Source organism: Fistularia commersonii, chromosome 28 (assembly GCF_037954325.1).
Source record: "Fistularia commersonii isolate RoL2024-O1a breed Wild chromosome 28, RoL_Fcom_v1.0, whole genome shotgun sequence".
NCBI lineage: Eukaryota > Metazoa > Chordata > Actinopteri > Syngnathiformes > Fistulariidae > Fistularia > Fistularia commersonii.
The window spans coordinates 7,593,055-7,604,070 of record NC_141311.1 but is presented as its reverse complement, the minus strand read 5'-3'; the positions used below and the strand labels follow the sequence as shown (position 1 = coordinate 7,604,070).

The following is an 11,016-nucleotide window of genomic DNA, read 5'->3' as shown; positions in this document are numbered from 1 at the left end:
CTGAAGATCATGTTTTATTGTCTTTACTTACACCACTTCTGAGGTAGCAGTTTGTTCTTGCCACAAGATCACTTCTTTATCCAACTTACAAAAATACTGAAGCATTTCCACTTGTCTTAAGCCATTTATTCTGCCCTGAAAGTCAGCAGTGTGTCTGGAAAAAATGTTCAGAATGTGAGGTTTGAGGTTGACGCTTTATGGCATTTTCTTGCAAAGAGGCTAACAATGAGTACAAAATGAAAAACTAATCGTGTATTTTTACATATACAGTATCGTTAATGTTCTTAAAATAGTTTTAGTGAGTGACGACTGCGAGGACTGCCTGACTTAAACCGACTATCTGACAAATAAAAACACGAACAACCACGGAGAGACAACTTTCTGCATCTTGAGCTGTCAGTGCAAATGTGGCTCTCCTTTGTATACAGTACAGTCCTGAAGCAGGTGACCCGCTGTCTGAGAAGAAGCCCAGTGGACAAAGATGAAAGAGGGTGATAGGGGTGTCAGCAGGACAGGAGGAACAATGCCCCATCTACATGGCGCACAGCTTTGAGTGAAATTAAAAATTGAAATGAACATATGACTGAACTTCCAACTGACACATTCTTAGCAGAGGCCTCCTCATCTGACGGCGCCGAAGAGTCCAGAGCCAGTAGCTGAAACAGTAACGTGACGTCACTTGTTGCCGGTGAGGTAGAGGAGGATGGCGTTTGGGACTTCCAGGGTCTCATCCTTTACAAGTACGATGTCGTATGAGTCCAAGTACGACTGCTTCCTCTCTTCTACCTGAGCCCAGGACAGAACAATGATTACCAGTTAGTCACTGGGGGAGAAAAAAAAAGAAGCTCTTACATCACTCAATAAAATCTGCAACTGATGCTTTTTACTTTAAGGACTGTTAAATTTCAAACTCTTCATGAAAGAGCTTTCTTTTCCTTTATGTGGCAGACAACATTACAAAACCATTGTATGGTATTTCTGTTTCATTCTGATGGCAGACAAGCTTGTGATTCTGATATAAAACGCATCGTCTTTCTCATTTGAACCTCAATCTAAGAAAAGTACCGTATTTTCCGCACTATAAGGTGCACCTAAAAGCCTTTAATCCTCTCAAAAACCGACAGTGCGCCTTATAACCCGGTGCGCTTTATATTTGGATCAATATTGAGACGCAAGAGGTCTTGAAACTACGGGAAGCGGCCGCCGACTCCATTTTCTCCCGTAGAAGAAGTATCGCGCAGTGTATGTTGGGATATATGACTGCTTGAAGTGTGCATTTTCATTTCCATTTGTGTGTGTGTGTGTGTGCGCACACGCGCGTCACCAAAGTAACAGCGGTAAAACCGGCAAAGGGGAATTCCAGTCACAAACCACTTGTGTGTGTGTGTGTATCAAGACCCCAAAACGGCACCTTTCAATAGACACGGTTAAGACGCAGAGTTTAAACTCAAGGCAACCAGTCACGCAGTAGAACACGGGAATAGAGCAGCAGCGAGAGAATTCAACTTTAACGAATCAATGGTGCGGAAGTGGAGGAAGTGACAAGATGACCTGCGGCAAGTAAAGAAGACTAAACAGCGTGTCCGAGGAAACAAAGCGAGATGGCAATAGTTATGAGGACAAACTTAAACAGTGGGTTGTTGAACAGAGGGCAGCAAGTAGACTATTCAAATGAAGGCAACGGTGCTAGCTTAGTGACATGAACATCAATGAATTTAGAGGCGATCCTTCTTGGTGCTTTCGTTTTATGAAACACTTTGAACTGTGACAAACGAAGGCAGCGCAAATACCGGTTAAGAGCTACCGGTATGTACGGTACTGTATTGTGAATGTACTAACTTGTTTTGGAGTGAACGGAGTTGTCAGAACACTGTTTTTTTTATATCCTATTAATAAAGTTTGACTGACCTATCTGACTGTTTCAGCTCCATTTAGTGGATGCATAACACAACCCCAGGCACTACTGTAGCTTCTATAATACTGCGCCTCATAATGTGGTGCACCTTATATATGAATTAAAAAAAAAAAAAGAGGCCATTCTTTGAAGGTGCGCCTTATAATCCAGGGCGCCTTATGGTGTGGAAAAAACGATACACGGGCCTCGTTGAGCTGCCTGGGTGTCTTTCTTAACGTCCAGGGTGACTGCCCCTTGACATCTGCACAGCAACGTTGTGTCTGGTCTTACTGCCCACGCTCGAGAAGCAGATACCTTGTCATTGAGGAAACCAATCTTAAGGACGTTCTCTAGGTCCTGCACTCCGTCAGCCATGGTCAGATCTCCCAGGGAGTCCCCCAGGAGCAGCACATTGGGCCGTGTCCGAAGCTCATGGAAGTGACCTGTGTTGAGCAGGGCACCTTCCCTTTTGTTGTAGATGTGGATCAGCTCCCCCTTGAAAGCCCTCAACACCCCCTGGGGACGCAAACGGAGAATCATGTGAGTTTAAGCCTGCACTCCGGGGCCGAAAACACGGTTGCTTCAAGCTAACTCACAGACTCATCAAAGTCCATGTAGTTGGAGAAGACTTTGACATTGGGGTGGAAGACCCCAGCCTGGCGAATCACTTCTTCCAAGATGTCTCCTATCCCAGCGGAGAAGATGAGTAGAGGTATACTGTGCTCATAAAGGTGGTCGAAGAAGAGCTGGTAGCCCTCCCTGTCACAACAACATTCATCATCATCATAGTGTGAAAGTATTTGCTAATTGATGTTTGATGTCAAAGGGAAGTAGGTTTTCTTACCTCAACATGGCATCGGATTCCCGCACCACCACAGACAGCAGATCTTCCCTGATCTTCTGCTCTACCAGAAGCTCATGAGCTTTTGTCCACCTTTTGACACAGAAACTGATATTTTAATCATGCACATTGACTGTCTCATGTTGAGCCCCAAAACGTGCTGAAGCCAGGAAAACATGGTCAGACAGGAACAGACACATAACAATGACCAGCAATGCTCCTTATGACCAGAGGCTGTAAAATGCAACGGGTTGCCGGATTTTCAACTCTCCCTTTGCTATTCGTGACTAACACCTCAGCCAGGACAAAAAAAAGCAGGTTGATATGAAACTGATATTTCATGGATGTTAAAAAAACAGACAATATATCTATCGTTAAGGCATGCATTACATTGCCAGAAATAGATATATGAACAAAAAGTGTGACTGTCAAATAATTATTTATCAAAAAAAAAAAGACCAACTGTTCTGTGAAAAATTAGACAACTTGAAAATGGAGCTATTTCTTTTGACATGGTAGTATACTTTGTATTACTGCAAAAAGACGCCTCTGAGTTAATCTTTCTTACATGACTGTGTCACTGCCCTGGAGGTGTGTAGGTCCAGACAGGCTCGCTGATATTCTGCCTCCTATCACCAGCAGGTCTGCTGAATCCTGTTGCAAAACTCGTAGCTGTGTTGTCACAACGTTACTATGACGCTACAGCTGCCCCACTCAGCCATCATGTCAGGCAGGCACTAACTGGCATTGCAGCCTCATGGCAAACAGCAGACAGAAGCGAGTGCGTGAGTGGTACGTGATATATTCCTGCTCCGAAGATGTAGATGGTGTCACCCAATCTTCTTCAGCTTTCTCTCTGACCTCTCTTTTTTCTTTCCCTAGTTGTCGGCTAATCTGTTCCTTGCAGTCACGGGGTGTCCCTTACGCTTTCCGAAGGTCATCTGCCCTAGACCAAAGAAACTTGCTGATGAGTTTATTATCATTTTCTATCTCTAGTACTTTTCAAGACGAAAATGCCTTGACTCCTTGAGATAATGAGAGATTAGGCGTATTAGCCACAAATAAGTAACACTATAACAAACTCTGAAACTTCCAGATCCCTGACAGACAGCTATTATGAAAATCAGAGTTCATTATCTGTATTGGATACTCACCATTCCACCATAAGGGGCAGCTTCTCATCTATTGATCGCGAGGAGTCAATCTCTATAGGGTAGTATGTGTTGAGGAGCTCCTTCAACTAGAGGGACATAGAAAAAAACAGGGTTTTTGCAGAAAACCCTTAGGCTAAATAATTTGGATTATTTGATCAGGTGAGACCACTTCATTTTATCTATGGTTAACGTCATTCTGTGACATGCGTCGCTGCTGTCAAAGCCTTGTAGTATAGATTACATAACTGTGTAGTTAGATAATTTATAAAGCAAGTGACAGTTCATAGTATCAATTTTGGGGCAAAAATGAATAAAAATCAAAATTTTCCACTAAAATGTGGTTATGGGAAATATAAATGGGGCTATGTGCTGACAACAGTCAGTCTTTTTCCTCCTGTAACACTATATCACTATATAACTACACCTCTATTACATGACTAAAAGAACAGTATCAGTATTACCGGGATGTTCTCATTAGTTACAACTCAATCTTGTGTATAATCTCACCGAAAGAAAACCTGCAACACATTCCTACCTTTTCTTTGCACTCATCAGAGATAAGTTTGCTGTTGTCAAGAATGTCTGCAAGAGTAGACATAGTAGCAAAAAGGTCAATGCTGTCAAAATATCAAGTCATCACCATGAAAAAAGCACAGTACTCTTCTGTGTACTTACTATGACAAGTTGGGCATCTTTTCCCATTGTGTGCAAATCGTGTTAAAGTCATATCAAAATCAGAGATGACCTGTAATAAGAAAGGACACAAACACATCCTCAGTCCTTTCACCTTTCCTGCAGATCTCTGCTAGGTATACACTGGACATACCTGTAAAGTGTTGGAGCCTGCTTTTAACATGGACTGAAGGATGTCCTGAACCCTCTGAGGGTCCCTCATCCACACCGAGGGGTTTGACAGCTCTGGAAGCTGAGCAGAGACAAAGTAAGAAAGGGGGAAGGTGGTCTGGTTGCACCAAATGTCTGATTGACAAATCTAACAGCCTTACGAGGAGTCAAGCAGGAGTCAATCTTTACATAGATAGTTAGCTAACGAGATAGGCGCTAACCCCAAGTTATGACAACCCATCGACCTTAATGTCGCCTACACGGAATATTCACCAATGTAAAAGAAAGCGTCGATAATCTGCGCTCTCTTGGAGTATACTGTCGTATTGTTACGGTTTTGTCAAAAGGTAAAAATGCAGTAAAAGTACATAATGTACTAGCTAGCTCTGCGTTAGCCCCGAAGCACCGGCTAGCTATGTTTCTATGCGCGTAGCAAGCTAATAAACAGGTTCCGTTTATTGCGTTCTATATTTATTCAAATGACAATTAGTCACACACAGCAGGTGCATAATACATATAGACATATTACCATTTTCTTGAGATGTGTTGCCGTTCCGCGCAGGTTGTCCTAACAAGGTGTGAGTCATCTACTGTCCGTCTCCGCCAGTTCGGGAGAGTTGAGTCCAGCATACAGGACGACAATGATTTGAGTAACTCTGCTGCCTTCTCTGGCTGAGGGAAGTGTAGGAACCATGAGGACGCCAATTCAAATATCTCTTCTTTTGAAGAAAGGAGCCCGCGGTTGATATCACAGAGACTGCGATGTGTTTTTTAGCGCGATTGAGCATATGGTTGACATATTTGTATTTTACGGGTAAAAGTAGACGAACAAATGAGCGATCAGACTCATGGCGAATGCGCAATTACGAAACTCCGACGATCCCCTGAAGGCATCCCGGCTCCTCGAAACGCCCCCAGCTCGAGAAATGATTCTCCAGGGGAAACCCACTTAATTTTATGTCAAGAAATTCAATTCCATATCTTGTGAAAATTAACCTGAAGCGAGGCCAGCAAGAGGTTAGAACATGTAACATTGGGTTACACGAAATGAGACTTGAATTGCGGCTCAGCAATAACACTGTGGCAGTATTTGTCTTACAAAACAACTTTAATTGCAAGTGATGACATTACATCCACTGTAAGAGCACAATGTCAGACCATCACATGCAAAGCAAATTACATAGCTTATTCCACTTGATGTTTCCGTTGCGATATGGATTGGTCATAAAGCAGAAATAGATTTTGAACAAACCCATTTGCCAGAACAGTGACATTTTCAAATCGAAGGGTGTGGATCAGAACACATTCATACCATGATTCTGTCTATGACTTTGATTCTCCTTGTATTTTCAAGTCACAATGGAGAGAGGAAATGTGAACACAGAAGTAGACGTCTTACATCGAAGTGGGGTGAATGAGTACATGGTTTTACAAGACATTTGATAGCAAATCATAACTTGTTTTTTTCTTTCTTATCAATGACACTCTAAATGCACTGGATTCAGATAAATTAATCAAAGCCTTTCCAAAATACAATCACAGTTTCCGATGTAAAAAAAAAACAAACGCAAAAAGATAAGTCAAAGTGCTGTGGCAAATATAATCCTATGCCTCTTTAAGACTTCACATGTCAAAAAGTGCAGATATCTCCATTCTTTGCTGATAGCCACACTCCTGCTGTCACACACACATAAGTAGACAATTACTAAACATCTTTCTTTAGTGTACGGAATACACTGAGCAATCGACTGCCAAAGTGCAAGAGAGAGGAATGATTGAGCCATTGCCAGTGTGGGGTTGGGGGGGGGGGCACAATGTTCAAATGTAAGGATACGTAAGACTTTTGATTTTAATTATATGTCCTCGCCATTTCAGAAAGTTGTATTACAGGAGCCTCTATAATGACTGAAACACTCACATCTGCCAGAGGGAATCTACAAGCAAACTAGTCTAGGGGGGGGTTAAGATAAACAGCTTCTCTGTAATCGTCGGTATTTATTTTTGAGGGCTGCAGGATGTCGAGCAGTACAGTTCCGATGGAGCGAGAATCAAATGACGAGTTTGAAGATCTTGGTCGGGAACATACTTGAATGGAGAGATTGTCACAGTGTTACAATGGAATGGAGCATCATTAAGCAGGTGGGGTCCAATGCCTAAACGCGGTTATTAGTTGCCCTCCAAGTGCTGCCGTACAATAAAGGAATGTAAAATATCCATATAAACGTATACATATACATATTTTGACTATTTATGTACAAACAGATAAACAGCACCTATGTCAGCATACTTGACCTGGGATATTCAATTGTTGGCCACAAATAACACTCTTTTTCACGTTTACGTTCGGCGCATCCCTTTTCGTGCACACCTGCCCACACACCGCATGGCTTTCGACGAGTCAGTCATGAACGAGACACAGATGGGGGTCATTGGCGCAGCTGAACGGTATCAGGTATGACAGCGACACGTGACCCACTGCAGCATGAGAGTCGATGAGTATGGCGGAACGGCGGCCGTGTGGTTCTGAGACGAGGCCCGCGTCGGCCTTCCTCAGCACTCGATCTGGGACTGGAGCTGCCGGCGCAGGGTGAGGGTGCGACGGTGAAGCTGCTGCATTTGCTGCATACGATCGCGCTGGCGCGCCAGGTTCTGGGGCATGGGGTAGCGCTGGCAGCCGTACAGAAAGCGGTAGGGAATGCGGACATGACAGGCGGTGGCCCTGCAGCGAGGCTGAGGCATAGGCGGCAAAAGCATCCAGCGCTTCCTCTCAGCACAGTAGCGGTACGCTTCCTTGCGATACTGCTTGTCCACATCGTCACTGTTCTTCCAGCCGCCGATGATGAAGACATCCTCGTCAAAGTGGCAGATGGCAGCGCCCTCGATACTGGTCACCTCCGGTGGCAGACTTTCGAGGATCTCATCAGAGATACGCACGCTGATTTTTTGTCTGGCAACCTCGTCCCGTACCGTGTAGCTCTTCGGGCAGCAGGAGGCCGTGTGGTAGAAGTTTGTGGAGGCCACGGCCATCTGGAAGATGCAGTAGTTGTCGATAAGAGGCAGGGAGTCCACGTCCTGCCACTGGTGGCTCTCAGTGTCGTATCGGGTGGTCACCGTCTTCAGTCCGTCTTCATTGTCCGTGTCGACAGGTGTTCGTGCCGTGACGTACACGTAGCGGTCCTCAACGCTCACCGCCTTCACGTCCCGCAGGATTTTGGGGGCAGATTCTAGATTGTGCCACTTGTCCTGCTCCGGCTCGTAAACACTGACATCTTTGAAGCCTGGACTGAAATTTCCATGGCCGCCAATGCTGTACAAGATATCCTTGATGCAGGTGAGACCAAAGGAGTGCTTGCGTGTGGTCAAGTTGCTCACCTGCTCCCAGGTGTTGCGATTCGGGTTGTAACGTTCCACGGTCTTGGCGAAGCCTGGCTCCATGGAACCGGCGACATAGACGTGGGACTCCGTGGCTGCGATGGCGTGGCCGTCCAGGTGGTTGTGGATGTGCGGCAGGTTCACCCAACGGTCCTCGTAGATGAAGTAACCCACGCACTCGCTCAAGTAGTCCCCGCCCTCCGACACCCCACCGACCACCATTATGACGTCCATGTTCTGGCCAAAGCGCGGCTGAAAAGAGGCCATGTGCGAAGACCAGAACTCCATATCTGCCGACTTGAGGTTTTCGAACCGAATAGCGTGGCCTTCAACGGCCTCGGAAACCAGCCGGAGACAGGCCTCGTTGGCGGCGACCAAGCGCTCGTTCTTTACGACTCGCGTCAGGTACGTGGGCTTTATCTGGGGGAGCCTGAGAAGGCGGAAGAGCTCCTCAAAGTAGCGGCTTCGCTCCTCCGGGTTCCTCTGTACCCACTTCACCACGGCCTCGAACAACACCTCCTCCGAATCCACCGTGATCTCTGCGTCCGACAGCCAGTCGCGGACCAGGTGAAAGGGCAGCATGTAGAACTCCTCATCCTGGATCACCTTGTAGAAGTTGCGGCGGATCATGTCGGCCGCCCGCAGAGCCAGCTGGTCCAGGGTGTACATGTGTGCAAGACTGTGCACTGCCACGCAGTTGGTCAGGCTCAACTTCTTCTTCAGGAACTCCCCACAAAAATCCTTCAGCTGAAGCAGGAGGAACCTGTCAAAGAGCCAGGGGGAGAACATAAGCAGTACTCATGTGGGGCCGAGTGTCTGCAGATGTGACACACAGGAGGCCTCAAAATCACATGTATTACCATCACCATGCCATACACACAGTATTCGGATAGTAAAGCAGTCGTACCTATCGGCTAGCTCCAGTACTTCATGCACATTGCAGGTGCTAACTCGTATTTCTCCGGTGTACATGTACTGGATGACGCTCTCCACCGTCTCCGGATCTGGCCCCGTCTCCGAGCTCCATTCCTTCATGTCTACCCGTCCGGACAGGGACTCGGAGAACTGTCCCCCCAGCAAGGGGGTGAAATAATCGGTGGCGGCGGCCAGGACGGACCTGTGGGCTGAGAACTCGCATGTCTGGACGCTCCCGGCGGCCGCGCCGCTGCTGAAGGCGAGCGTCACGTCGCAGAACAAGCCCTGCTTCCTCTGCTCGTTCTGCCGCCGAGACAGCTCCGAGCAGTGGGAGGACGAGGTGAAGTCCTCGGCCTCCTCCGCCTCCCCGTCTCCGGCGAGGGCGCCCGGTGCGCCGCCGCCGCCGCCGCCGCTACCGCCGCCGCAGCTCCTGGCGGAGTCCTCCGGGTTGGGGGCCGCCGTTGCCATTCCGCTGCCGGCGCTGACGCTGAGCAAAGTGGAGGCGAAGGAAGTAAACTAGTCGAGGAAAGGAGGCGACATACGCAGCCGCCCCTACGTTACATGGAGTCAAAACAGAGCTCGGAGGTGAAGTACGTTTCGTTTTCGTCCGGGAAGCCCACACATGCAGTACCGCAACTGCCCGCTGAACGTCGCCACACCGGTTCCTCCCACAGTCCAAAAAACATGCAGGAGGTTGATTGGAATACAGTGGAAAAAACAACCCAGATGTGTGAATGGTTGTTTATCTCTATATGTGGCCTTGCAATCAACTGGTGACCGACCCAGTGAAGGCTTGGATAGGTATCCCTGTGGCCCCAAATACAGGAAAAGCTGTTGATAATGGATGGATGGATATATGTATATACATGTATGCATGCGTCTAGAGGTAGCAGAGATGATTGTGTTAAGATTCTCTTTAGGAGTGACAAAGATGTGCAGAATCAGGAATGAACTCCATCAGAGGGACAGCACATGTTGGATGCTTTGGAGATAAGGTCAGAGAGGCCAGACTAGGATGGTTTGGTCATGCACTGAGGAGGGTAGATGGCTGCTAAGGTTGGAACTGCCTGGCCGAGAAATGAAGAAGAATGTATGCATCAGTGCATACATACTGCAGGTATGTATCATATACAACTATTGTATAGCTCACCCTTTTCCACTTGTATTAAGGCGGCTTAAATTTTTGAATACCAAAGGACTGGTCTCAGAGCATCAAGTTTTGAAGATTATTTTCAGTGGCCTAATTGTGTCCTTTTGTTTACGGGCTTTGGCTGATGTGCAGCTCCTTCAGCCAACGGTTCATCACTGGCGCAGGACCGAACGCTTCAGACGCTCATTTGTGCCCACGGCCATCAGACTGTACAACAGCAGCCTGGACGGCACACAACTCCGATCGGCCTGAGTGCACCTGTGCTGCTTCCACAATTCCACAATCTCACTACCCTTCCCCGTTCACTACCTCAACCATTCACATCATGTCCTAAATCTGCTGTCTCTCTTATCCTTGTTTGTCCCAGCCCTCCCACATCCTGCCTATTTTTTTTTTTTTGTTTATATATCTTATTCATTTTTTGCACATGCGGTGCTGAGATTTGATATATGATTAAAGTGAGAGTGCAGAGGAGGAAAGAATGAAGAAGTTGGGGATTTAAAAAAAAATTGAAAGCATTATTTACTGGTTACAAACAGCGCATTTCACACTGCTGAAATGTCATCAACAAAAGTAAATCGAGTTATCAATTATCTTTAGATGTCTATTTTTTTCAAAAACATCGGATGGCGTCACATTTCCATTTATGTCATCCAGAAATCAGAAATGATTTTGAAAACAATCTCAAATTTCTCCATCGTGTTATTCCCCTTGGGGTTTAGAGATAACTTATTTTAAATTGTTATGCATTTTTCTCGAATTATGGGGGCCAGAGACGCGCGCACATTACAGTGCGGAACCAACTTCAGACGAAATACTCAGGAACATGCGCAGTAGGCGAAAGGAG

At 46.4% G+C, this 11,016-nt stretch overlaps 2 protein-coding genes across 3 annotated transcripts; both read right to left on the bottom strand.

The window, feature by feature from the left end:
- Position 1: 1 nt before the first annotated feature.
- LOC147217403 (cytosolic 5'-nucleotidase 3-like) lies at positions 2-5,420 on the bottom strand. 2 transcript variants are annotated; one of them, XM_086175941.1, is made up of 9 exons: positions 5,262-5,420; positions 4,716-4,814; positions 4,565-4,634; positions 4,425-4,471; positions 3,890-3,975; positions 2,739-2,828; positions 2,491-2,653; positions 2,210-2,410; positions 2-782 (listed from the first exon to the last, which is right to left on the bottom strand). In XM_086175941.1, exons 1-9 carry the CDS (start codon positions 5,262-5,264, stop codon positions 735-737), a joined length of 807 nt encoding a protein of 268 aa, XP_086032067.1. In that variant the 5' UTR covers positions 5,265-5,420; the 3' UTR covers positions 2-734. The 2 variants fall into 2 exon arrangements, with proteins under 2 accessions (XP_086032067.1, XP_086032066.1); XM_086175940.1 differs by having other exon boundaries at positions 4-786; positions 5,262-5,412.
- Positions 5,421-5,821: 401 nt separating this feature from the next.
- Positions 5,822-9,580, bottom strand: LOC147217402 (kelch-like protein 11). Its single transcript, XM_086176290.1, has 2 exons — positions 9,012-9,580; positions 5,822-8,867 (listed from the first exon to the last, which is right to left on the bottom strand). The coding sequence occupies exons 1-2, from the start codon at positions 9,485-9,487 to the stop codon at positions 7,283-7,285; spliced, it is 2,061 nt and encodes a 686-aa protein (XP_086032416.1). The 5' UTR covers positions 9,488-9,580; the 3' UTR covers positions 5,822-7,282.
- Positions 9,581-11,016: the final 1,436 nt, after the last annotated feature.

Coding starts and splice junctions, on each gene's coding strand:
- LOC147217403 (XM_086175940.1), bottom strand. Junction 2,654..2,738: donor GAATCCGATGCCATGTTGAG/GTAAGAAAACCT, acceptor TTGTTGTGACAG/GGAGGGCTACCAGCTCTTCT. Junction 787..2,209: donor TTGGTTTCCTCAATGACAAG/GTATCTGCTTCT, acceptor TCCTGGGCTCAG/GTAGAAGAGAGGAAGCAGTC.
- LOC147217402 (XM_086176290.1), bottom strand. CDS start 9,487: ATGGCAACGGCGGCCCCCAACCCGGAGGACTCCGCCAGGAGCTGCGGC. Junction 8,868..9,011: donor GTACTGGAGCTAGCCGATAG/GTACGACTGCTT, acceptor GCTCTTTGACAG/GTTCCTCCTGCTTCAGCTGA.